This window comes from Anthonomus grandis, chromosome 7, assembly GCF_022605725.1.
Source record: "Anthonomus grandis grandis chromosome 7, icAntGran1.3, whole genome shotgun sequence".
NCBI classification, from domain to species: Eukaryota; Metazoa; Arthropoda; class Insecta; order Coleoptera; family Curculionidae; genus Anthonomus; species Anthonomus grandis.
In genome coordinates this window covers 4,741,816-4,767,472 of record NC_065552.1, presented here as the reverse complement: position 1 = coordinate 4,767,472, position 25,657 = coordinate 4,741,816, and the positions used below count along the sequence as shown (strand labels likewise).

Sequence of the window (25,657 nt, the reverse complement as noted above, 5' to 3'; positions counted from 1 at the left end):
AATAACTCCTAGAACCTGTTTAAGAAAAATTATTGATTATGCCATTAAGCACAAACAACGTTATTTATTAGCCCGCATAACCTCCTGTAGTAAAAAAAGGCCCAGGCTTAAAGAGGTTGTTGTTGCCAATAGGCCCTGGCCAATTTGAAACCAGATCGCATATCACAGAACCTATATAGCTAATATAAATAACCTTTATCGAACCCGAAGATGCCTAAAAGTAACCTGTGTAGAACCTGAAAGCTTTTACAACCTTTTAGCAAAGTCCTTTTAGACTTTTAGGTGGTTATATAGTTTGGCCTGTTCGCCGGCTTTTGGCATTTCAGATACATATTGAAGTATTAAAATTTTGCTATTTACTTTTAAATATGGTATTTCAGAGACACCAAAGTATAAAAATCTGACCTTTTAGTTTTAAATATGATACAGCCAGGGTAAAAATAAGACAACGCCAAAATAAAAAGCAATGGCGACATTTTTAGTAAGTATGACTTTATTTTAGAAAAAAATATATTATACTGGAATAGATGACCGATTTTCATTGCGCACACCAGTTTCTTGAAAATGTTGGGTGTAATTTAACTGTAAAACACGCGCGCCTTTGATATCTTACAAATTAAACATTATTCAGTGCCAATAAAAAAATAAAAAATTAATATATTTTTATTTCTGAGATGCTTTAGTGATATGTACTTAAATGCTTCAGTGTCTTTATATATTATCTAAATTGTTTACATATTACATTATTTTTGCCTGTATTTGAATAGCTTATAAAAATGGAAGAATTACATTTTTTCTTCAAAATGAACGCCTAGCAGGGTATGCTTTTAAGCTGCTATAATAACTTAAGTAAGTAACAAAAGCTATGTCGTAGGACAAAAGGCTTAAAAAAATGCCAGTGGATTTTAAAAAAAGCTAAAACAGGGCTAACTAGCATCTTCCAGCACTTATTAGGCTACTTTTAATAACCAATTAGCTGGCAAAGTCTGGGCGAATTTCAATAAATGGCTTTTAGGCATTTAGTAGGATCTATTGGCATTAGTTATATTGTCAACATTTTATTTGTCATATTTACCTGACCAGTTGTAATTCGTTGGAAATTTCGCTTCACTTTTCTTTTAAAATTGCCACTTCTTACAATTTTGTGCCAAGACATCCCTGTATTCTAAGAATAAATGACGTAGGATTTAATAGTCGCGACCGTCCGCAAACTGTGTTTTATTGTGACTAGTTGGTTAAACCTTATCCCATAAAGTTATCTTATTATCCATTTGACTTTTAGCAAGTCCTTTAGGTGTTAAAAAATGCTATATTTTCCGGAATAGGCCGTATAAAGTGCCAAATAGTTAGGCAATTGATTCAAGACCATATGGTTCTGAATAGATAATTTTAATGCTAAAATCGTTCTATATTGGAATTTTGATTGCCAAATTAATGCTGAAATATAACCTCTCCAAAACCTTATTATCTCAAAACCATCAAGCCCTCAGCCCTCGTTTATGGCCATAACAACGTTATTGTTGACACTTGACTACAACTAATTAGATTTTTAATTTACCTAAGGTTCCTAGTTCCTATTAGTACAACATTTAACCTAAATATTTCCATCAAGCAAGCCAATGACTATTGCAGAACCTTGGTGCGGCTAAAACGCAACTTTAAAAACCAACTGCTTGAGAAAATGTTACTTGGATTAGCTTCTATAATTTTAGTTTTTATGCTACCAGGTGTATTGTAAGTCAGTACGTATATTTTTTAATAGCCTAGGCCGATGCACGCATCTTGGGGTTATTTTTTGGGGTCTTTTTTCGCCTCGTCTGTCCTCTCTCCTTGCGCTCGTCCGTTGTCGCACTGCCGCTGCCTGTCTTAAAATCTTAGGTTAATTAATTCTATATCTTACTTTGCATTCCTATATAAAAACGTTATTTTTATTTTTGTAAAATTGTTTCTGTAAATTGTAAAGGGCTTTTTCATCCCTTCTTTGCTTGTGCTAACTAGGGAAAACGGTTTTATAATCGAGAGAATAGTCCTATTTGTCAATGTAATTTTTTTTTCTCTTTGTAATTTTTATTGACCTATAAAACTGTACATTTTGACAAATAAACCATTTTTGATTTGATTTGATTTGAAGTCATACATGTGCGACACTGATCCTTTCTGGGCCGGAAAAAACCCAGGTTATATTCTTCACAAAATATCTTTCTGTAGGCTGAAGAAGTTGCAAATGGCAGATTATTCTCTAAACACTCGTTTTTATACATTGTGTACATAATAGTAATATTAAGATCAGACTCTAAATATTACCTTTGAGTTTTTTCTCGACAATAATGTGAGGCCATGACAGGAAACTTTTCAATATGTTTTCTTACTCCTTCTAAAACTTCAGGAGGTGTGGCATTCTTTAGACCTTTGCCCCTTTTATCCTTTGAAGTAATATTGCCTTCCATTCGTTTTTTCATAGCGATATCTAGCACCCCTTTCCGTATTCCCAGAGTATTTATAAACATGGTCTTACAAACTTGAATCTTTGCTTCAACGGTAGGCAAGAAAAAGATAATAGTATTTTTGCGCTTAGAATTTTCTTTGGTTGTCCATTTTTTTGCTATTTTACTGTGTTGCTCTGTATAAAATTTCTTTGTTGTTCGTATGGATCAAGCTGATAGTAACTTTGAAAAATTTTGAGACGATCATCGTGGGTTAATTTGTTACTGCATTTTCTTCTACATTTTGCCGTGCACGGATCCTTAAATAACAGTCCAGGTACGTATTTTCCTCTGCTGGAGATATAACTTTCGCCATGCTGTCTCCTTTTTTTTGGAATATTTTTTTCTTTTGGATTCTTCTTCCTCTTTCTAGATTTTCGAAGGAAATTCTTCCATACCTTCGAGTTGTATGTCTGTTGTCAAAGTCGAGTTTTCAATACCTAATTCTTCTTTAGATGTTTCACCTGAAGAACTTGGAACATATTCTGAAACCTCGGGTGAAAATGGTTCTATATCTGACTCCAAATTGTATGATAAAGGAGAACGTTGATTACTGGGACCAGGCAAATTGTCATAATCTGAAAGAATAAGATGTATTGCTAAGAGGTAAATTCATCCAAAAAGTATCTGCAGAGGTTTTGATATTATGCAAAAAAATACCTGCAGTCTGTTGCGCATTATAATAGGGTTCTCTCTGCGATATTGATGTGTTGTCTATAACATTCAAAACCTTTTGTCCATCGTTTACTTCTGGCTTGGGTTCTTCTGAAGGAAAAACAGCAACTAAAATAAGATAAGGTACTGTACCCAGACGTTGCTATGAAAAAGTGCCGAAAAATATTTTTTGAAATAAAGCCAGAGACAATTAAAAACATATACCCGATTTTCGTTTTAATATAGATAGAATATCTCGTAAACTTCTAAAATATAAAAAAAAATTAATGGGTTTAGACACCGTCTATAGATTACAACTAATCTATAGACGGTGGTTTAGACTAACATCCATAAGGCGAGCCTTTTCCCCTATTTAACCGAGTTCGTATCTCTTAATTTGCAAAACCCTGCTAAACAACTGAAAAAAATCAAACCTACAACACTAGGGCAACAACTAGATCAAGATGCAGAGTTAATCTTGATCTAGTTGTTGCCTAGGGGGCGAAATAATTCCGTTAAATCCAGCAGGAAATCCGCTGTGTTCGCAAGACAGCCCAAATAGAGCCGAATATCTAACTGCTGCATTTCTGAGGGTTAATTTATTATAAATAAGTAAATAAATAAGTCTTTATTTCCAACGGTCACCCACTTACAGGAAATGCAGAAAAAAAATACAAATCAAAACAATAACAACTGAATAAAAATTAAATGCAAAAAAACAAAGTAGTAAAGTAAAACAGTTAAAACTAATTTAAAGAATAAACAAAAATAAAAAAAAAAGAACTCAACAAACCTTTATGCCACACTTCTAAATAACAAACAGCATTAGACAGGTACTTACAGGTTGTAATACTAGGTTATTGATTGAGTAGCCTCAGCACAGAAGATAGCGTATCAACAAATAGATCTATGTTGTAGTTACAAAGCGTATTAAACAAATTACATATGTAAAAAATCGGAGCTCTCTTGAAAATATTATTTAATGCTCTGTTGCAATAAAAAGTGCGAGAATTTCTGGAGTTTATCCTTGGGACAATGTACCGAATCTGATTTAAGAGTGAAATGCAGTCTATTTTGTTGTTTACTAGCTTATATAAGAAAGTTATAGCCGTTGTCACACGACGATCGAGTAAGGTTTTCATATTGAACCGTCCAAGCATGACATTTTGGCAAGTGCCTCTGGCTGGATAAACGCCATCTTCCCTATAGTGCAAATACTTTATAAACCTGCGTTGTATATATTCAACGTTTTTGATTTCAGTTTCATATATTGGATGCCATATAAGTGACGCATACTCAAGTCTTGAGCGTACAAAAGATTGATATAATAATAGTACCACGCTGGTATCGTTAAAATTACGACAATTTCTAATAATAAACCCCAAAGACCTGGATGATGATAGTACAATATTCTGAATGTGGCTTTTAAAGTCAAAATTTTCATCAAACGTTACACCCAAATCCTTGATTTCATGGCATCTTGTTAAAGGAAGATTCTGTATATGGTAATCATATTGTATAGAAGTTTTATTTCTACAATAGGAAACAAGAAAACATTTTGATACATTAAGAAAAAGTCTGTTATTCTGACACCAGCTATTAATACTATTTAATACTTCTTGAAGATGTTGGCAGTCGGCTAAACAGTTAATTTTAGTGTAAATTTTCAGATCGTCGGCAAAAAGCAATTTATAACAAGAGATGATTGATGCGAGATCGTTAATAAACAATATAAACAACAAAGGACCCAAATTTGCTCCCTGGGGAACTCCAGATTTCACTATATATTGAGAAGAACGAAAGCCGTCGATCTCGACAAACTGCCTACGCCCATTGAGATACGAGGAAAGAAAACTTAACAGACCTATGGAACAGCCCAGATAATCCAGTTTTTTTAATAAAATTCTGAGATCTACCTGATCAAACGCCTTCTGAAAGTCCATGTAAAGGACATCTACCTGACCTCTAGCATTAAGCGCCTGACACACATATTCAGAAAGACAGCTCAGGTTTGTGACACATGATCTCTGCTCCACAAACCCGTGCTGATCGATAGAGATGAAAGATTTAACTTGATTGTACAGTTGTTTATGAATACAAATTTCAAAGAGCTTGGAAAAATTGCATAAAATAGATATAGGTCTATAATTTCGAAGCTCCGACTTATCGCCCTTTTTAAAGATTGGTATGACTCGCGCTATCTTCCAGCAAGAAGGAAATATACCTGTGCGTATGCAGAGGTTAAAAATGTAAGTCAATGGTTTCGCCAATGCCGCAATACAGTCTTTCACTATGAAGCTCGGAATAAAGTCTGTACCGCAAGTTGACTTGTTTTTAAGTTTTTTGGAGGCTTCAATAATATCAGACTCATTTAAATAATTTAAAGTTACATCACTTTGACAATGTTTTAGTGTAGATGAAGTAAAGTTGTTAGCGTCAGACTCAATGTAAACAGTCTGAAAAAAATTGGCGAAAGCATCAACTATCGATTGTGGATTCGAAAACTCATCGGCACCATCCCTTATAATACCCGGTATTCTAGAATCGCCCTTCCTCATTTGAATGTACCTCCAAAACTCAGAACTATCCCTGCAAATATTCGTTTCTATATTACGTAAATAGTTATTATATGCGTTTGTTTTTACTGTTTTGAGAGTAGTTCGTATGTTTTTAAATTTATCATAATGGTGGATTGTATTATATCTTTTATAATTCTTGTGGGCTGATTCTTTACTTTTAATTAAGTGTATGATCTCTGAGGTAAACCAGGGAGGATACCGACGCCTTCGATCCTTCCTCAAAGGTACAGTGTTCTGAAACATAACGTTAAGAGAGTTATATAAATGGTCACAGGCTTCGTTGACACCCAAACACTTAAACAATTGTTCCCAATTTGCATGCAATATTGAATCGTATAACAAAGGAAAATTGGCCCTTCGAAAATTGAACGTCTTGGGTGCATTTCTGCATAGTTCAAATGATGGTGATTTTTCGATTTTTAAGTTATTAACATAGACGAGTAGCGGGGGGTGATATTGATCAACCCTCGAAATCGGCATGTCTGATTCTATGACCTTACAGTCAACATTCGAAATTACCAAATCCAGGGTTCGGTCAATAATATTTTTGACATTGTTTAATTGCTTTAGATCTAAAACATTTAGAAAATAATTAATAAGTATTATTATAAAAGAAAATTATTATTATTTAAATTGTTTAACAAATTTGGAAGAAAATTTGTATATTTTCGCGTAAAATTCACGAGAGTGGAAAGTTATACTTTTCCGTGTAAATAAAAACACTTGCCTTGACCACGTCAGTCTGACAATCTCGTACTGGAGCCACCACCAAAATTCCTAAATTTGTTGTAGTCCGGTCTGACGTGTCGTTTATTATAATTAAACTTCTATTCCTCCCCATAACCCGTAAACTTCGGCATTTAAAGAATTAAAATGCATTCTGTACTGCAAAGGGCGAATTTCATATTCGCCTACACCCTTAGCGTTTTGGCCGTGTTAACCTTTTGCTGTTTTATATCCACAGTGTTCTTAAACTATACCACTGATGTGGATGTAAAAACTGTGAAAGTTTATGTGTAAGTACTGCACTATAATAATAATCATGCCTAAATGATTTTTTTTTAGTAAAAACGTTCCAGACTACAGTGCCTCAAGGGAACGAAACGATTTAGGTTACTTAAGTTTCGACCTGAGGACTGACTTAACCCATTTGTTTAACTGGAATGTTAAACAGCTGTTTTTGTATCTTACAGCTGAGTATTCTACACAAAGTAATGCCCTGAACCAGGTCAGACCATTAAACTGAATTCTGTTTTAATCATGATTGATTTTATGCATGTTGCAGGTTGTGTTATGGGACAAAATTATATTGAGAAAGGAAAATGCCGTGTTAGACTTTAAGAATATTAACACCAAATATTATTTCTGGGATGACGGAAATGGTTTGAGGTAAGTGTAAATGTGTTTTATTACCATTTAGTTGTGAGTTGAAGTGAGGGTCAATGTAGCAATTGAAATGTTATAACTTGACTATTAAGTTACTTTTCTTAGTGATTCATGTCATTCTTTAACGAACAATGCTTCCAAATTTCAAACCTTTTACTTTGTACCCCTCATTTTTAAACCATCCCCATACACAATAGTCCAGTGGTGTGAGGTCTGAAGATCTTGGAGGCCAACTAATAGGATTAATGCAACCAATCCATAGTCCTGTCATAAATATGTCAAAACATACTGACACTAAAAAATGTCATAGCAATAAAATGAATCAAACAATTGGACGACATTCTGCAGAAAGCTCCCAACCCTCAATCGTGACAAACTGAGATAATCAACTCTAAAGATTTTACGAGTTTAAAAAATCTATAGGATGTTCAAAACTACTTTGAAACTTTATTTTAATTTTAGGTATGTTTTTTGGTATCCTATATAAGTTCTGATATTTTAAAAATAAAAAAAGGTAAAAATCACTGACTTTTTGTGGGTTGGTAGGTTTTTGCGTTTTGCAAAGTGGGTAATTAGTACCAGTAAGTTGCGAAATGAAAGAACAAATAATACTCCAAGAATAATATTTATTTACGAAAAAGCCAAATAATCAATAATAATAGTTATTATTATTAATTTAATATTATAAACCTATTCTACATAATCCACTTCAAAATTCAAATCTTCCACATTAATATTGTAACCCTCAACATCCTCAGTTATATTGGTACCTTGCAAATTTTGATAAAAAGGCAATGCGTCTGCAGGAATAAGCAAGCAATTTTGCTTCAGCAATAGGCTTACCGTTGGGCCACAGAGCTATTAAGTCTCTAAAGATTTCTTCGTTGCAAGGTCTACCTCAAGAAGATTTTTTAATTGAAATTTTTTGATAGAGTTGAGAAAAATCATGTTGCTGTATCATTATTGAAAAGGGCTCCTGTTTATTTATCTTGATTGACCTGATCTTTAACCAATTAATTTTCTCTTTATCTTCTGTAATTTTTCTGTTGGTGATTTTTTTCTCAATATTCATTACACCCAAAAAATCTTGGGCGTTCATTTGCGTGACTACTAAAGGCCTTTTTTTACTGCAAGAACGCATTACTTCGATGTAGTCATCTGGTGTATACAATCTTTATTGTCCTTTGAGAGCCGACTCAATGTCACTAAAGTCGGTGTCATTCGGCAGGAAACTATGCCAAGAACAAAGATATTTTACTGTTATGCTTTGTAAGTTCGCGCATGTATCATACAATATAGATTTAAGCGTAAATATTAACTTGATATTCCGATTCTGCCCACTGCAAGAATCACACCAAAGGGTAAGTTGTTTAATTTCTTGAGGCAATCTACTTTTTATATGTTTTAGAAGGCAAGATCCTATTTCTTGGGCGCCTCTACCTGCTGAATCTTCTACCCAAACGTAGCAGTAACCTCTACTTTCTTTGGCACTATGTATAGCGGCGTTATATACCCACAACTGGCGCTTATAAAATATGATGCCTGTAGGGATTCTAGGAAGCGGTAGGGTCTTTTCTAAGTCAAAACTTAAACATTCAATATCCATCTGTTCTTTTGCTATCTTAAAATCTTCCTTTCTCATTTGCTGCGCCTCCTCTGCTACTTGCAAATGCTTCTTATGTTCCTGCTTGAAATCTTTTTTTTCTTCATTATTTTCATTGTCTATCTTCATTTTAAAGCTATCACAACTGTTGCACATGTCTTTTTTTTAAAGGCTTTATTTTTTAATTAAATTTCGTATAGAATATGTTCTTGTATGAGATTAGGCTTACTGGATTGGCTTCTTCCTGTTTGTACATATCATACATTTTTTGAATTGTGATGCCAGGTGGTAAATAATTTGCCTCCGTTTGTTCTCTACGGTAGTGTGAAGTATATTTAGGTATTTTATCAATATGATTAATAACAGCTTCAATTTTTTCATCTGGTAATTTGTTTTTACCTCCTGGCTTCAAACCTCTTTGATCACCAATAGGAGCCCGACCATGAATCTATCGGCATGATCGACCATGATCTTATTTCTGCCATAAGATCTCTTTTTTTCAATCTCACATACACTAGCAGCAATTAAATTAGCCTGAGCATCATATGAATTTAGTGACCAAAACCGAATTTCAAATCAAACAAAATCAAACACTCTCGGCGCATTTTAATGTACAGTTACAATGAAAATCGACAAATTCTTTGCGTTAGATTTGAATACTTTTATAGTTAAAATATGGTTTATTGGTGTACATACGTATCTTTTTTTCCTTTCGAGTTTGATTGGGAATTTTTCGTTTTCTACCCTTCTTTGGCCTTTCTTGCATCGCTAGACTTACAATTTCTTGAGTAGCATCAACTGGATGATCGTTATCGGCGACAACATGCACAGGAATATTTTCGTCACTGACATCTTCAGATGCCTCTAATTCCACTTCTGACAAAGAATCATCCAGTTCAACTTCATAATGTGGGTCGGCCAGTGAGTCGTCACTATCTTTTCTGAGATATATCGCACCTATCAAATGTGGCAACAGAAATGGGTGTAAGAGTTGTTAGAACATTATTTTTTTCAGGTATGTTGGTCCAGGTATGGAGTTGGTATGCAGGTCCATAAGTAGCAGCTAAAAAAAGATATATTTTATCAAAAATAATTCCCTAAAACATGGATTTTATTTACCATTACTATCTTCCACTAAAGTTTCCTCAGAAGTATTGGGCCATTTAATAAACGTAGCAACAGGTGCTCTAGGTATTGGAACGACAACGTAAGATGCTTCTGATTCTACTACAGTCTCCTGGTTACGTCCGTAAAATAAAACATCTAAAAGAGTTAATTTTTATTAACATTGAAAAATTAAGTTCAACTAATGATGGTCCCAGGCCTCGAAAATCAAAAAAAAAATTACCAAATTTATAAGTAAGGAAGTGTCGATTAAACTACCTTGTATTTTTAACTTTTTTTAGTCAGAATAACTCGTGATTTGTTAAGAATTTGTAGATACTAACATCTTTGGGTGTCAAACTAAAAGACAACATAAGTATATAAGTTACTTACCAGGATTTTCCTTGATGGCAAGAGCAGCCTTTAAAATTTTAGCACTTCGATTACTGTACATTATACTGTATATTAAAAGGTATACTTTTAGCCTGTTTGCACTATTTTTAAGTTTTTCTTAAAATATTTGGAGTACCAGCACTAAAGTTGTTATTAATAACAACGAAAAAAGTAAATTAGGTTATGTTTTTGTTATTATTGAGGAGAGTTATTATTGTTCCCTTGGTACTTTTATACTATTCGTGATGATGGACATGTCCTATGACCGAAACATGTTGGATTGATGGTTTTTTAAATAAATTTAGTGGAGGATAACCGGAATACTTTCAGTTATGCTTTGAACTATTAACTCCACTGCAAGACTGGACTATTTATTCAACTTATTGAGTATTGTTACAAAAATCATGTTGTCCGTATTTCTTCTAGGGATAACTAATTTTTTTTTAAATTTATTTATTTATTACACTCTCACAAACACATTGGAAATGTAATTACATGTTAAGAGTGCTTACTAAGCCAGTAAAGGCGAGAAAAAGAAAGACTACAACTAAAATGTACTAACTAAACAAATTAACAAGATAAAAAATATAAAAAACATACAAATACATATAGCAGGTTCTAAAACAAATATGTGTACTACTTATACTTTGAACTACCTAAAATCACAGATCTAATTTGTCTTACAGAACTATTAAAGAAATCTATATCACACAACTTCGTCTAATACTTAATCTAACCATACCAAATTCAGTCAGCATACTTTCATAAGAAATCATATAGGGACAGGTATTATGAGTTCTTAAGTATAGATACCTTAAAAACCTCTTTTGCACTTTTTCAATCATATCAATATGCACCAATGACTGTGGTGACCAAATAACAGAGGCATATTCTAAATGGGGTCTAACCAATGTATTGTATAACATCATGATTGATTTTATTTGTTTAAAGTTTTTAGTGTTTCTAATTACAAATCCAAAAACTTTATATGCTTTATTGACAATAGCTTCATAGTGCTGGTTAAATTTAAAGTTTGACTGCACGTACACACCAAGGTTCCTACATTCACTTTTCCTGCTTAGTGACAAATTATCAATCATGTAATTAAACTTGGTACATTCCACGTGTCGTGTAAAAGTTAAGACATGACATTTACCAACATTTAATGACATTCTATTGACCTTAAACCACTCAGACACTGAGTCTAAATCACTCTGCAACTCATCACAATCTTTAATAGATGATATATGTTTAAATAACTTAAAGTCATCTGCAAACATGACACACTCAGAACATTCTATAGAATCTGGCAAGTCATTAATAAAAATCACAAACAGTAATGGCCCTGTCATGTATTGCACAGATAATTCTCTACCCATCTTAACCCATTGAATTCTTTTCTTTAGATAGGAAGCTATAAATTTACATGCGGACAGAGAAAAACCGAATTTACCCAGTTTAGTGATCAGCAGACCGTGATCAACCTTATCAAAAGCTTTTTCACAGTCCATCATAATCACATCTAACTGCTCCTTATTGTCAATAGCCTTAGCTGTTGCCTCTGTCAGAAGGTCAAGATTGTGACCGACCGGTGACAGTCGAGACTCCCGGCAAGAAACCGTGCTGCTGTAGAGCAAATTTATTTATAAAGGTGTTATAAAGATATGTTGGTATAAAATGTTTGCAAGACAATTGAGAACACTAATTGGTCGATAATTGTTAACCAAACATGCATCTCCCGATTTAAATATTGGAGTTACTGTTGCATACTTCAGCATTTCAGGAAATGTATTCGTCATTAGACACAGATTAAAAATTGTTTTTAGTGGAGCACACAAAATATCAGAACACCCCTTATAAATATAGGAAGGTATATGATCGTTACCAGTTGCCTTTTTTGGCTTTAATTTTTTGATACTTGTTTTGATGTCGTCGTCAGGTATAAAGGAAAACATAAAACTGCCGGAACATTCTTCAAATTTAGGCTCCTCAGACTGCCGGAAAACTGACTCAAAATATGCAGCAAATGTGTTAGCAATGTCTAGAGCACCACTAACAGAATGACCCTGAAATGAAACCTCTGTCGGCCTATTAGGTTTTAAACGTTTAGATCTTATAAGGTCCCAGAAGGTATTTGGGTCAATAAAAACATTGTTTTCAACTGTCTCGTGATACAATTGCATTTCTTGTGTAGTTTGATATTTGATTGTGGCCCTCAGGGTTTTAAACTGCTTTTTAACCTCCAAACTAGCATCCCCTTTTTTTATTTGTCTGTGGAGTTTACTTTTTAACATTATGTTGCTTTTTAATTCCGTAGAAAAATAAATTGGATAGCTACTACTTTTGCAAATGTCGCTTTTTACTGTTTTTTTCGGTATTGCTTGATCCAAGCATTCATATACCTTTTTGTAAAATAGATCAATACATATGTTTACATCTTTAGTTACTTCAAGATCTGACCAGTCAACATCCTTCAATAAATTACACAACTTATAGAAATCACCCCTTGAATAATCATAGATATGCTCACTGTGAGGAAGACTTATTCTCTTTTGTTGTGATATAGGCAGAGTCATACTAATGGACGGATGGTATGAATCCTCCTCTAAAATTGGACTATCGCAATGTTTTTAAGTCTAAAATGTTCATATTTGACAGTACAAGGTCTAATTGCCTTTGCATTTTGTTATAAACAGAGTTGTGTTGATTAAGATTGTAAAAGTTTAAAAACTTACTTTTCTCACAGCCTTCCGTTGACTAACGTGGTAAATTGAAATCACCTAAAATTATTACATCTACATTCTTATCTAAAATACACTCAAATTGATTAAAAAATTGGACATACATATATATCTACATTTACATTAGGTGGGATATAAACAGCACATAAATAAAATAATTTCTTTTTACTTTTAATGTTTACCAGTAAGCACTCGAGATTAGAGCTATTAGGAATATCCATGCTTACATTTTGCATGCTCAAATTCTTCTTCGCAGCCACAAGAACTCCACCTCCTCTTCTGCCATCATTTCGGTCATTTCTGAGTACATGGTACCTGTTATCAAAGAGCTCTGCATTGTGAATACCATCCGTCGGCCAGGTCTGAGTCAGGATGATCAGATCATATTCCTCTGCCAAAATACTGGTATAAAGTTCACTAACCTTTGTTCTGAGTCCTCGAACATTCTGATAATAGACCCGCAATGAAGTTGTTATTTTCGTTAGTGTTGATGTTTCATTTAAGGATCTTCCTTGGTTGGTCGCATCCTTCTCTTCCATAAAAAACTTGGATACTATAGCCCCACTCGGCCAAACCTCTCTCCTCCATGCATTCTTGAAGTCGTCTTGTTTGATTGTCACCCATCTCGACGTATAAATTTCTGGGTGTTTTGATATGTGCTCTTCACATTTGACTCCTGCAAAATTTGGTTGTAGAAAGGACTGCAGTTCTTCTGGCTTTGTACTTGGAGCCAATCTGGTTATATGAAGACACAAACTTTGGCACTGCAAGAATCTGACTATTAGCATCATCGCCTAGGTTTAGCCGTTTGCCACTCCACACTCACTGACTTGGGTTTCTTGGCTGCCAAGTCGCTGTAATTTTAACATTTGTTTATTGCATTCATATACATAATGATAATTTATTTTTTCAGGAACAACAAAAACATCACTCTCACCTTATCCTGGAACATCATACCGAACGCGGGATTATTACCGAACGTTTTCGGCACAGGATCGCACTCGTTCAAATTTCCCGCCGAATACACCACTGCCAGAATGTAGTTTAATTGTTAATTCATAAAGTGTAAAACTATTGGGAAGGGGAAAAGTGTATTTTTTTGTGTGTGTATGTTTCGGGACAATTATTGTAATGAATAAAACACCAACTGGATTTTCTTTTTTAAAAAGTTAGTCTTTCATTAAATTTTCGACTTAAAAGTGCATACATTAATAATTTACATAAATTGCAACAGGTAACGGCAGACACCGACGGGGGAGGGGGTTAAATTAAATCTGTCTGCTCGAAATTATACACTAATCAACTAACAGTAAACAAAACTCACAAGTAAAAAATAACATATTTTACAAAACAATAAGATACATCCTAGAGAAACTTAAAAGTTGTACGGTAAATTAACTAAACAGGCTCGGTCTGAACCGTCTTATCTTCTCTGGAAACTAAATCTAAATCTAGTTTTTGGGATATTCGTAACAACTCTCTCAGACCCTATAAGAAAGTTTTTTTTTATATGAAAAAAAAACAGCGTAAAGCAAACGTACCTGATTTTCAGCTTTTAACTGGGATACGATCTCCTCAAACCTCAATTCCTTATCCTCATCCAGCATGGCGGCCTTTTCCATTACCGCGGCCATTTCTTCAATCTTACTCGCTTGCTCTTGAATTATAAATTGATATCTTTGCTCTTGTAAAGCCTGAAATACCAAAAAGTAGGTTATAGCACTTATTATAACGGAGGGGATTTTAATAGAAATGATGCGCTCTTATAGTTCTAATTAAAACTGTGGTAAATCTTGTTGCCAATCACTATAAGTTAGTTAAGTCAAAAATAATTATAAGCAGAATAACTTTTACTATATTAAAACAAAACTATAGGATAAATATACTCTATAGATCTCCAAACTCAAATATTAATTTATTATTTAAGGATTTACAGGCGTTTTTTGAAGACACATTGCAAAATAATAGAGAAATCTTTACAGGGGATATAAATATTGACTTGAAGGACGTAAATAGCAGTAAAGTAAATGAATATATCTGTTACATGTCAAATTATGATTTTTTATATTAAACTAACAACTAGATATGACTCAGACCCCTGCTTAGACCATTTTTTTAACAACACCAGCACAATAACAAAACCAATGAATTCTTTTTCTTAAATTTACAGAAATTTAAAGAATGTTGTAATTCAATAGACTGGAATGGTATCATACTTGACAACGGTGATCCTTTTGAGAGTTTCCATTCAACTTTAGTGGATGTTTTTGAGTCAACTTTCCCCATGATGACAATTAGGGAAAAAAGGAGAAGACCCTGGTATAGCAGGGGTCTCTTAATTTCTGGTAAAAATCTTCGATGTTTGCACTCCATAAGAAAGTTTGCCCTAGACAACTCCAGATTCATATCCTACTTTAATAGATATCGCAAAATTTACCGGGGTACAGTGAAATTGGCAAAAAACTTATACTACTCAAGTAAAATAAAGCAATCAAGAAATAAGTCTAGAGAGTCTTGGAAAATTGTTAATGACTTACGAGGCGAACGTGGGAACCCTTCTGTTTCTAATAGCACGGTGTCGGCCGAAACATTCAATCATTTTTTCCAGGGTGTTGCTTTGGGTCTATCAATATTATTGCCTCAGTCTGTTAGAGATCCGCGTTCATACTTACACAACATTAAGGTGCCTGAAACATTTTTCTTTAGACCAACAGATTTTAGTGAAATAATGGAAGCTCTATCCTCAATGAAAAATAAGAACTCCTCTGGATGGGATGGACTGTCACTAAAGGTCCTAATAGCGCTACCGCTACCAACCCTTGATTCTTTGGCTGAGGTGATAAATGTTTCACTTTCAAGTGGGTCCTTTCCACATTTACTCAAGGATGTCTTGATTATACCATTATTTAAGGGTGGAAACTATGATGACCCATCAAATTTCAGACCCATAGCCCTGCTTCCCACGCTTGGCAAGCTTGTAGAGAGATTGGTAAAAACTAGGATGATGGAATTTCTGAAACGGCATAATGTTCTTAACCATCAGCAATTTGGATTCCGGACGAAACTGGGTACATCTGATGCTATTTTCAATTTTTTGGAGAGTCTGTACATGGGGTTGAACGCTGGCGAGAGTGCGGCGGCGGTGTTCTGTGACTTATCTAAGGCGTTTGACTGTGTAAGTCACAGAATACTGCTGCAGAAGCTAGAAACCTATGGATTCAGAGGAGTTGCTCTCGACTGGTTTCGTTCTTACCTATCTGGAAGAACACAAAGGGTATTCTTTGACAATGATATGTCATCCCGTCTGGATATGGATGCGGATGTACCCCAGGGTTCTGTTCTTGGACCAATATTGTTCCTGCTATATGTCAATGATATCTCTCAAATTCAAATTAGGGGCAAATTTACTATCTTTGCGGATGATACAACATTACTTTGGCATGACACTGACACCAAGAGGTTAAAGAATATCGTTGATGAAGATTTAATTCTTGTAAAGTCGTGGTGTGAATCTAATAGATTAACTTTTAATATTTCTAAAACTAATATTTTAACTTTTAAATGTAACCTTGGAACTGTCACTTGCAAAACTCAAAATGAAACAATAAGTCCTTCTGAAACATGCAAATTTTTGGGCCTGACGATTGATAAGCAATTAAAATTTAAAAATCATATCTCCTCTTTAATAGGGAAGTTATCATCCAACTGTTATGCTATTAGAGTAATAACACATTTTCTGGGACTTGATGTGGCTAAAATTGCCTACCATGCTCTAATTGAGTCTCATCTGAGTATCAGTATTGTGTTTTGGGGTGTGTGCTCTTAGTATTTGTTCAGCTCTCTATTTATTTTGCAAAAAAGAGCCATACGCTACTACATGTGCGCAGCTCCCTTTCGTAGCCCCTGTAGGCCATTATTTTTAAAACACTCTGTCCTGACATTGCCATGCCTTTTTATTTTAGAGACTGTTTGTCTTATCCACAAAAAATATCGCCATCAGCTTGGCCATCCCTCCTCGGGTTACAATCTCCGAACAACCTTCTCTTTACCTCTGCCTATCCCAAAAAGTGAGCAGATTAAGTCCTCCTTTGTGTACGGGGGCAGAAGGCTTTTTAACCACCTACCCCTTTATATAACGCTAATAAATTGTGAAAAACGTTTTAGGAAAAATATAAAGAAACTTTTGCTTGCTAAAGCATAAAGCAATTTTTTGACGAGTTTTGCGCAGCGTAATGTGACTTCTTACTACTTTTTCTTTGGGTGTGTTCTATATTCTATGTATGTAAGAATTGTTAAAATTTTTATATTTTTGTAAAAGATTATGTTGTCAACTATCTTTAAGGTTTTATATAATGCTTTGTTAACAACAGATGAGGTTATGTAACAATAAAGCTATTTTTGACTTTGACTTACATATTATATACTTGTGTCACAGATCACTATCCAATTATAGTCAATATATCGCAACACAGCACAAGATAAATATACCAAAAGAAAAATTAATGACTTGGGAATTATTAAAAATAAACTTCATAAACTATGACTGGAGGTTACAGAAATTAGTTACAAAAACTAGTTAGTTACAAAAACTCTGAAGATGCTACAATTATTTTCGTTAACAAATTTCAAAAAGTACTAAAGGCATGATGAAAGAATAGAAGTATTTAAAAACACTTAAAAGAGGGTAAGGGAATGGATAACAAGAGGATTGATTGAGAATTATACACAGGGATGGACTACAAAAGAACCTACAAAAACATTACGATCATGAAGTACATAACACTTACAAAGCTTACAGACATCATTTAAATAAACTAATAAATATAACAAAGTATACATTTTACAAATACAAAATAAATAGTAAGGATATTGATATGAAAAAAGTATATAAAATCATAAATAATATAACCAGTGGAGGCAAGGGCAAAAAAGCAACCCATTGTATTTAGGATGAACAAGACCAACTTCTTTTAAAATCAGTGTCAGCCAAGGAACTTACATCATATATATCATCATTAAAATCAGATAGTAGGAATGGATGGAATAACCAGCTGGATAATCAGGATAATTCACCCTTTTATTGTTTTAACCTTACAAAACATAGTTAATATAATATTTAAAACGGGAAAGGTACCAGAACCCTTTAAAGTCTCTTTATTAACTCTAATTCATAAGGCCGAATCACGAAATAAAATTCAAAATTATCGACCAATTAGCCTGGTTAATAATCTAGCCAAAATATTTGAAAAAGCATTAAAGGATAGACTGATATATTTCTTCAAGCAAGCTAAAATCTTACTGTCAAGATAATTTTTAGAAGAAAGAGGGACCACCGATGCTATAGAATAACTTACCTCAGAGAGCACCAAAGGTCATGACGATCATGAAAAGGCGATAGTGGTTTTCATGGAAAAGCTCCCTAATGTTCTTGAATGTTATGGAGTGAAAGGCATTGTGTTGAAAGTTATTTACCCTCAACAAAGCAATACACTAAAGTAAACAACTTAAGTTCTCCAGAAATAATTAATTAAAATCGGCGTTTCTTAAGACAATATAATTCGAAGGGGACCTATTCTTGTCATTACCTGTATAAATTCATTACTTGAACTAATTTTAACTTCTTGCAGTATTTGCAGTTTATAGGGATGTAACTTACGAAATTTAAGTACTTTTCTGACTAAACATTTGAATATATTATATATATTCTATACTGCATATACTATATATTGAATATTTGATTCCTTTTAAACATTTAATGAAATAATAATAAAAAATGTCAAAAATGTGGTTTCCTTGATAAACAGAGAAGAATTTTCTAAAATGTGGCTTTCTTTAGTATTATTGGAAAGCATTTTTCAAGAGCTTCAAGATGATGTATCATTTGACCATGTATCTTTCTATTTACTCACAGCCTGTCTAAAGGAATCACCCTGTATACACTTTTCATTATAATGGTTGGTTTTTACTATGGGCGCCGTATTGCAATTTTATACAGCTCTTTTAATTACCTTTTCAAAAGTGTATCACACTTTTCCACTACTTCCAACACATAATTTTGGTAATAGCTCAGTGACCAAAAAAGGGATAGGTATATAATATTATAGGGGTGACCCTAAATCCTCATTTGAAATACAAGATACCTCATTGAAAAGCTAATTAAAAGAGCTATTGATGCTAAACTGCAAATGGTCAATATAGCGCCGACAAGAAAAAACAAAGTTAATGAAGTCAAAGTCAAATATTGCTTTATTGTTATAACATTAAAATGTTTTGTAAAACATATTTGATTTTTATCATTTTATTATATTATATATTTTTTATTTTATATTTTAATATATGTATTCTCATTTAAAACAAAACTCTTTTAATGATCTATAATAATTCTATCTCATTTTAATTAATTCCATAATCAATTAAGAACTTGATATATTTAAAATAACGTATATTGCTAAAGATCTCTAATATTCATTGAGTTAAGGGGACACCCAAAAATATTAATTGGGAGTCAGTCAGAAAGCAATGTGTGTAAGGTGGTGTGTTGGAAAAAGAGTTGTGTTTACTGGTTAAACCAGGCTGCTAAATTCAATAGTGGTGAATATGTAAGAAATAGTAGATCTTGAGTAGATATGTGGCCATTATGAGAAGTTTGTACAGATCTGTTTGCGCATCTTGAAGATGCCCGCACAAGTAGGTGTGAAAGCCTCTGTTCAATTAGGAACGAATGCGCAATCCCTCGAGTGCTGTCTGGTAAGACTGGGGGCCTTACCTGGGGCTCGATTGACACGAATAAACAGAAGGATATAGTAGAAATATATCCTTTGTCTAATTCGTTGAGATGCTTACTGTTTAGCGGCAGTGGAGCGTCTGGGGAAGCCCTTACTATTTTAGGTGACACTAGCTAGTCGTCAAATAAAGGAAGATAACATGTTTGACATATATATATATATTGAAATGTGACATTGTGTAAATTGATGTTGACTAAGATGATGCAAGGGAACGGAAGTTCCCCGGTGAGTATATTTATTATTGCCAAAAGTTGACAGAACAGTAAATATTGTTTTTTTTTTTTATTATTTTTATGTGATGTTCGAGTTTATGTCTAACAATATAAGAAGGATGACTGTTGAGTGAATTTGCATTGTAGAGACCCATTGGCTAAGAACAACTCTGACAGGTAATAAACCACATTTTAAAGCGTATTTTACAGTTTTTAACAAAGCTAGAAAAATAAAACTTACAAACTACAAGTATAAAATTTAAAATTAAAAAAGAAATATTTAAGACACAAATATAAAATACGAACATACATACTTAAAAACATAACCATTAATCTTATATATATATAATCAGTTACTTACAGTATATCATTAAAAAATTCTTCAACAGAGAAATAGGTCTTAACAGCAAGCAATCGAAAAAAGTTTTTAATAATGATAGGCAGATGATTAAATATAGAAATACTGTCGTAAAAAATTGATTTTTTTGTTAAAGCTGAAGTAGGTCGAGGAAGGTGCAAAATCATCTGATTCCTGCTTGGGTACCGAGCAGTCCTGACCATGAACCTTTCTCTATACTTATAGATTATGCAAGCAGTCTCAAGAATATACAGACATGGCAGAGTTAGTATTTTATTTTGGGAATCCCGGGGGTTATAGCCCCACATATATATCGGATGGCCCGTTTTTGAATAACAAACAACATTTGAATAATGTAACTGCTTGTACTGCCCCAGAAAGCGATACCGTAGCGAAGGTGGGATTCAAAGAGGGAACAATAAACGGACTTGCCAATTTTTGGACCAAGTTCCTGTACACTGATCCTGACAGCATAACAACCAGATGTTAGCTTTTTGGCAAGAAGATTTATATGTGTGTAAAATTTGAGATCTTTGTCTATGAAAATTCCAAGAAATTTGCTGTCAGGGTTAATCTGAATTGGATCACCATCTATAGAAACATCTTTAAAATTACATTTAAAACATAGCAAATTAACACACCACCTTTTTACCATCTTAAGATCCTCCAGGATGATCTTATGGAGAGAATCTGAGTCCAGAGCCTGCCTATTGTGGAATCATCTGCAAATATAGTGAAGACACCGCGAATAGAGAGACCAGCCAGATCATTTATGTAAAGCAAAAATAGAACTGGGTGACTGAACTAAGACTGAGCTCTGAGGCACTCCCCATCTAATAAAGCTATATTCTGAGTACTTTGACCCAACCAAAACCCGTTGCCGTCGACCTCGCAGGAATGAAGAAAACCATGATAGAGGAAAGCCTCTAAAACCATAGTGGTGGAGCTTCAGCAGCAGAATGTCATGACTAATACAGTCAAAAGCTTTTGACAGATCACAAAAAACAGCCGCCGAAACTCCCCCGCCATTGATATGAGAGTACAAGTACTAAAGAAGATGGTATACAGCATCATTTGTATTGGTATTATACACTTACTACGGATGTTATTTGCATTAATAAAAGACAGCATACAAGTCTTCACCAGTTTTTCTATGATTTTTGACATGGTGGATAGAAGTGATATTGGCCGGAAATTAGAAGGAATCTCCATGTCTCCTTCTTTGTGGACTGGAATGACTTTAACTATTTTTAGACAAGAGGGAAATGATCCTGTTTCCCACGACTGGTTAATTGCTTTTACCAGGACCGTTAAGGCTGAATCAGGAATATTGAGAAGAATGTTTGCAGATATGCCATCCTCTCCTGAACTGTTTTTGTTTTTTATCGATTTTAAGACGCCTTTTAATTCTGTCAGCTCAGTTGGAAAAAACAGAAAGGAGTCTCAAACGTTGACAGCTGACAAGTAAGTCATTGGATCTACTGATGGAGTCAAGCCTTGTTGGACATTATCTGCTATATCTACTGCAATAAAAGGTGTTAAGTGCGTTTGGGGAAACATTGGGAACGGAAGCAGGGCAATGACAGTTTTTATTGCATATGTCATTTATAATATTCCAACATTCCTTCTGCGAATTTTGGGACTTGATCAGCCTGTTGGAATAATATTGTTCCTTGGAGAGTCTTATTAAGCGACGAAATATGGGGCGATATTTAGCAAAATACTCATTGAAATAAAGAGATGACGTATATTTCCTGATGGTATGGAGCGAACAGAGATTTTTTGAAGAAATAGTTAGACCCTTAGTAAACCACTCTTTTTTAGACAGTTTTTTGCGTTTTATCTTTTTGCTAGGAAAAGCTGCATTAAACAAGTCAACAATCCTATTGTGTAAAGCAGATATAGGGTCATCTGATTCAAGAATTGTGTCCCAGTTAGAAGAAGAGGCACATAAATTGTTAAATTGTTTGTAATTTGTAGTGCTAAAAACTCAGCCAAAATGTGTTAGAGCTTTTGCTTGCTGTTTAGGTTGTAAAACATAAAAAAAAAATTGCTTCATGGTCGGACAGTGCAGCATTTTCAACGGTACATATAGTGAATACATATCTCAGAACAATAGTTAGAGCACATATAGTCAATAGTACTCAAAGAGAATCGAGCAATACGTGTCAACGATTTAACATGCATTTGCAAGCCATAACATTCAAGTAGATTACTCAAGCGAGTTGTGCATGCAGAGCTCCTATCATCAAAATTTACATTAAGATCCGCTACAATCATGTTTGCAGAGCTCGAAATACCAGACAGAATCTCATCCAGATTTCTTAGGAATACCTTAATGTCAGAGGAAGGCCCGATAGATGCATACTATATATAAATTTCGAGATCTAAAAAAACTAATGGTGAATTCAAAGACCCGTTCTAGTAATAAGTAATTAAATTTCATTATTTGTTGAAAGGAGCTCTGTTTTAAGAAGACTTCATCCATCTATATCATACAACCCCCGTGTACAGATTAAGATCTACGAAATTTAGATACAACCACGTAATGGGACACTTGAATCAACTCATCCTGCTTCAACCAATGCTCTGTTAATAAAACAATTTCAGGAAATTGAAAGTCTCTTAAGACTCTCTTAGGAAAAGTGACTCTCTAAAGACAGAACATCATATTTTAAATTTAAAGGTGTCATCGTATAGGCGAGAAAAAGTGCTCACAATAATGTATTCATTTAATAAATAATTTTGATATATATTTTCAAATACCGCTAAAAAAAATTAAAAAAGATGTTGCTAAATTCCAGTTTTTTATTTAATTTTTTAAAATATAATATGGTAATTATTAAGTAACCTCGTTTGACTAAATAAATGATCTACAAAACCTTATAAATTACAAGTTATAATTCACTACAGGAATATTTTTCAACAACACTTTAAGGAGTCAACTTGTGTATTATTATATATTTAATATGTAGTCTTAGCATACCTAATTCTTAATAGTTTTGACACTGTTCCTGTAAAGTTTCACTTTATAAGACATTTGTAAACTTAACTAACTTTTTAGTGTAGTGAGATTTTATCTTCAATACCTATTGTTTATTATGTAATTTTACTGACAATAAAACATTGCAGGTAATGTCTATTTTGGATAATATATATTTTAATTTTTTAAAAATAAGTAATATTAAGGTTTCATTTTAGGTTAAGGGGGAAAATTATGCTTTTCACAAAACAAATTCATAATTTTACAAGTACAATCCTGTATTGTACAAGAAAATCCCCTTTAAAATATGGGAATACACAAACAATAAACTATACATGTAAATTGTTAAAGATTATAGCAGTTCTAAAATATTTGATTTGAGATAACTTGCAGATTTTAATTATATATTTACTCACCTTAAAATTAATTCTTGTTTTATATATCTTCTCCTGTGTATGCTGTCTATATTTAGTCATAATTCTCTCTATAGTAAACTGGTACTCCTCCAGGGTGGATTTGAGATCTCTATTTTCCTGCTGGATTTCTCTTAAATGCCTGTTTTCTTTTTGAATATTCGCTATGAGTTGAGAGTGAGGTTTTTGACTAGCGATTTCGTTCAGTTGCTCCACTTCCTCTTGAAACTGTTTCATTGTATCAATTTTTTTATTAATGGCATGAGTTTCTGACAGTAAGTTATCTGTTAAGGTGTCTCTATCCTTGAGTCTTCCGGCCAGCTTTTTGGCATCTATTAGGATCTGTTGCATGGTAAGGGACATTTTTATTGCTGTGGTATTAAAGTGTCAGTCTATATTGGAAATTCTTGTTCCGCTCGAAGTATCGGCAATAATAAACATTTAAAGCTTATTAAGCAATAAATATAGCAAACTCAACGGTTTTGTTACTATGCAATACCCTATTTTGTAACTTTATGGGTTCTGCTTGAACAACTTAATAATATCTCACTTTAAATGCAACTGTAAGGACAACTCATAATGTTAACTAAGGAGCAATGGATGCGCGCGGGTTTCTTCTAAAGGGGCAAAACTGCACGGTTTTCATTGTATTCAGTCCATTTGCCTGGATTTCTGGACTTTTATTCCCTCTGTTGTGGGATTAAAAAAAAAATCGCGTTTGTTGTCAGTGTCACTGACAGCTGTGCAAATTGACAGTGACAGATGCACGGTTGACGAGGCTGGATTTTTAGAATTCAGGATTTGCGCTTTTTTAGAATACGAATACTGCACTTGATGTATGAAGAAGTATAGAGAGAGTCTGGTGGAAAGATCGAAAAACATTTTTGATGTTACTTATTTCCAAATATATCAAGATCACCTACCTATCACTTAAGTTCTTTTAGGAAGATATTCTAATGCTAGGAAAATCACCAGAAATTCAAATCAACAAAGTTCAAAAGTCATTAATCTGGTGGATTTAATTAAGTTTGGCAATGTCGGTTAAACATCAAAATATGTGCCGTCAGTCATTTGTGTTGTCAAATACAATTAAAAATGCAACTTACGTATTAACTGATGTAAAATGAATATCTATTTATTTCATTTGTGTTTTCTTTGAATTACAACAATGAAGGCAATAAACAACAAATTAACAGCATATGCGACGTTGCCATAAAAGTATTTTATTATCAAATGATATTAGACCTGGCAACATTGTAATCCATCATCAATGTCACTTGTCAAAGGTGTACTGAGAAGTGCGCTTTTAACAAGAATTGTACGGCATTTTAGGAATCTCTTTAAGGAGCGGCCTACTAAAGTCAATATAATTGTCAAAATTGTACTAAAATATTTTATATTTTGGTCAAATACGAAGAAAAAACTGAATAATATTAGATTAAATAATATAAAACCTGCCAATATTGTAATTGAAATTATCAATGTCACTCGTCAAAATTGTACTGTGAAGTCCGCTTTTGATAATAGATTTACGATATTTTAGGAATCTTATTAAGGAGGACCTACTATGATCAATATAGTTGTCAAAACTATATTCAAATATTATTGTATTTTCGTCGCATCCTAAATAAGAAGAAAAAAGTCAATATCATCAGATCAAATGATATTAGTCCTGGCCACATTACATTATAATTAAACGTCAATGTCACTTGTCAAAATAGTACTGAGAAATTTGCTTTTGATTATAGTTGTACAGCATTTCAGCAATGTTATTAAGAGAGGCCTACTATGGTCAATGTAGGTATAAAAACTATACTAAAATATTTTATATTTTTGTTAAATAAGAAAAAAATAGTATTATATATTATAATATTATCAAATCAAGTAATATTAGTGCTAGTCACATTACAATTAAACGTCAATGTCGCTTGTCAAAATTGTACTGAGACATGCGCTTTTGATA

At 33.5% G+C, this 25,657-nt stretch overlaps 2 protein-coding genes across 3 annotated transcripts; one reads left to right on the top strand and one right to left on the bottom strand.

Moving 5' to 3' along the window:
• The first annotated feature begins 6,483 nt into the window (after positions 1-6,483).
• On the top strand, positions 6,484-14,111 carry LOC126738550 (signal peptidase complex subunit 3). Of its 2 annotated transcripts, none has more exons than XM_050443927.1 (4): positions 6,484-6,732; positions 6,782-6,944; positions 7,002-7,105; positions 8,511-8,636. In XM_050443927.1, the coding sequence occupies exons 1-4, from the start codon at positions 6,590-6,592 to the stop codon at positions 8,566-8,568; spliced, it is 468 nt and encodes a 155-aa protein (XP_050299884.1). In that variant the 5' UTR covers positions 6,484-6,589; the 3' UTR covers positions 8,569-8,636. The 2 variants fall into 2 exon arrangements, with proteins under 2 accessions (XP_050299884.1, XP_050299883.1); XM_050443926.1 differs by lacking the exon at positions 8,511-8,636 and adding an exon at positions 13,857-14,111 and having other exon boundaries at positions 6,486-6,732.
• A 159-nt stretch (positions 14,112-14,270) lies between these two features.
• LOC126738549 (FGFR1 oncogene partner 2 homolog) lies at positions 14,271-24,435 on the bottom strand. Its single transcript, XM_050443925.1, has 3 exons — positions 23,698-24,435; positions 14,485-14,637; positions 14,271-14,431 (listed from the first exon to the last, which is right to left on the bottom strand). The coding sequence occupies exons 1-3, from the start codon at positions 24,055-24,057 to the stop codon at positions 14,342-14,344; spliced, it is 603 nt and encodes a 200-aa protein (XP_050299882.1). The 5' UTR covers positions 24,058-24,435; the 3' UTR covers positions 14,271-14,341.
• Between the last annotated feature and the right edge of the window lie 1,222 nt (positions 24,436-25,657).

Bases quoted from the DNA above. Each gene is read 5' to 3' on its own strand.
- LOC126738549 (XM_050443925.1), bottom strand. From the start codon at position 24,057: ATGTCCCTTACCATGCAACAGATCCTAATAGATGCCAAAAAGCTGGCC. The intron at 14,638-23,697 runs GTGAGTAAATAT...TTGGTATTTCAG, and splicing joins AAACAAGAATTAATTTTAAG to GCTTTACAAGAGCAAAGATA. The intron at 14,432-14,484 runs GTACGTTTGCTT...ACTTTCTTATAG, and splicing joins AGTTAAAAGCTGAAAATCAG to GGTCTGAGAGAGTTGTTACG.
- LOC126738550 (XM_050443926.1), top strand. From the start codon at position 6,590: ATGCATTCTGTACTGCAAAGGGCGAATTTCATATTCGCCTACACCCTT. The intron at 6,733-6,781 runs GTAAGTACTGCA...ATTTTTTTTTAG, and splicing joins AAAACTGTGAAAGTTTATGT to TAAAAACGTTCCAGACTACA. The intron at 7,106-13,856 runs GTAAGTGTAAAT...TTATTTTTTCAG, and splicing joins GATGACGGAAATGGTTTGAG to GAACAACAAAAACATCACTC.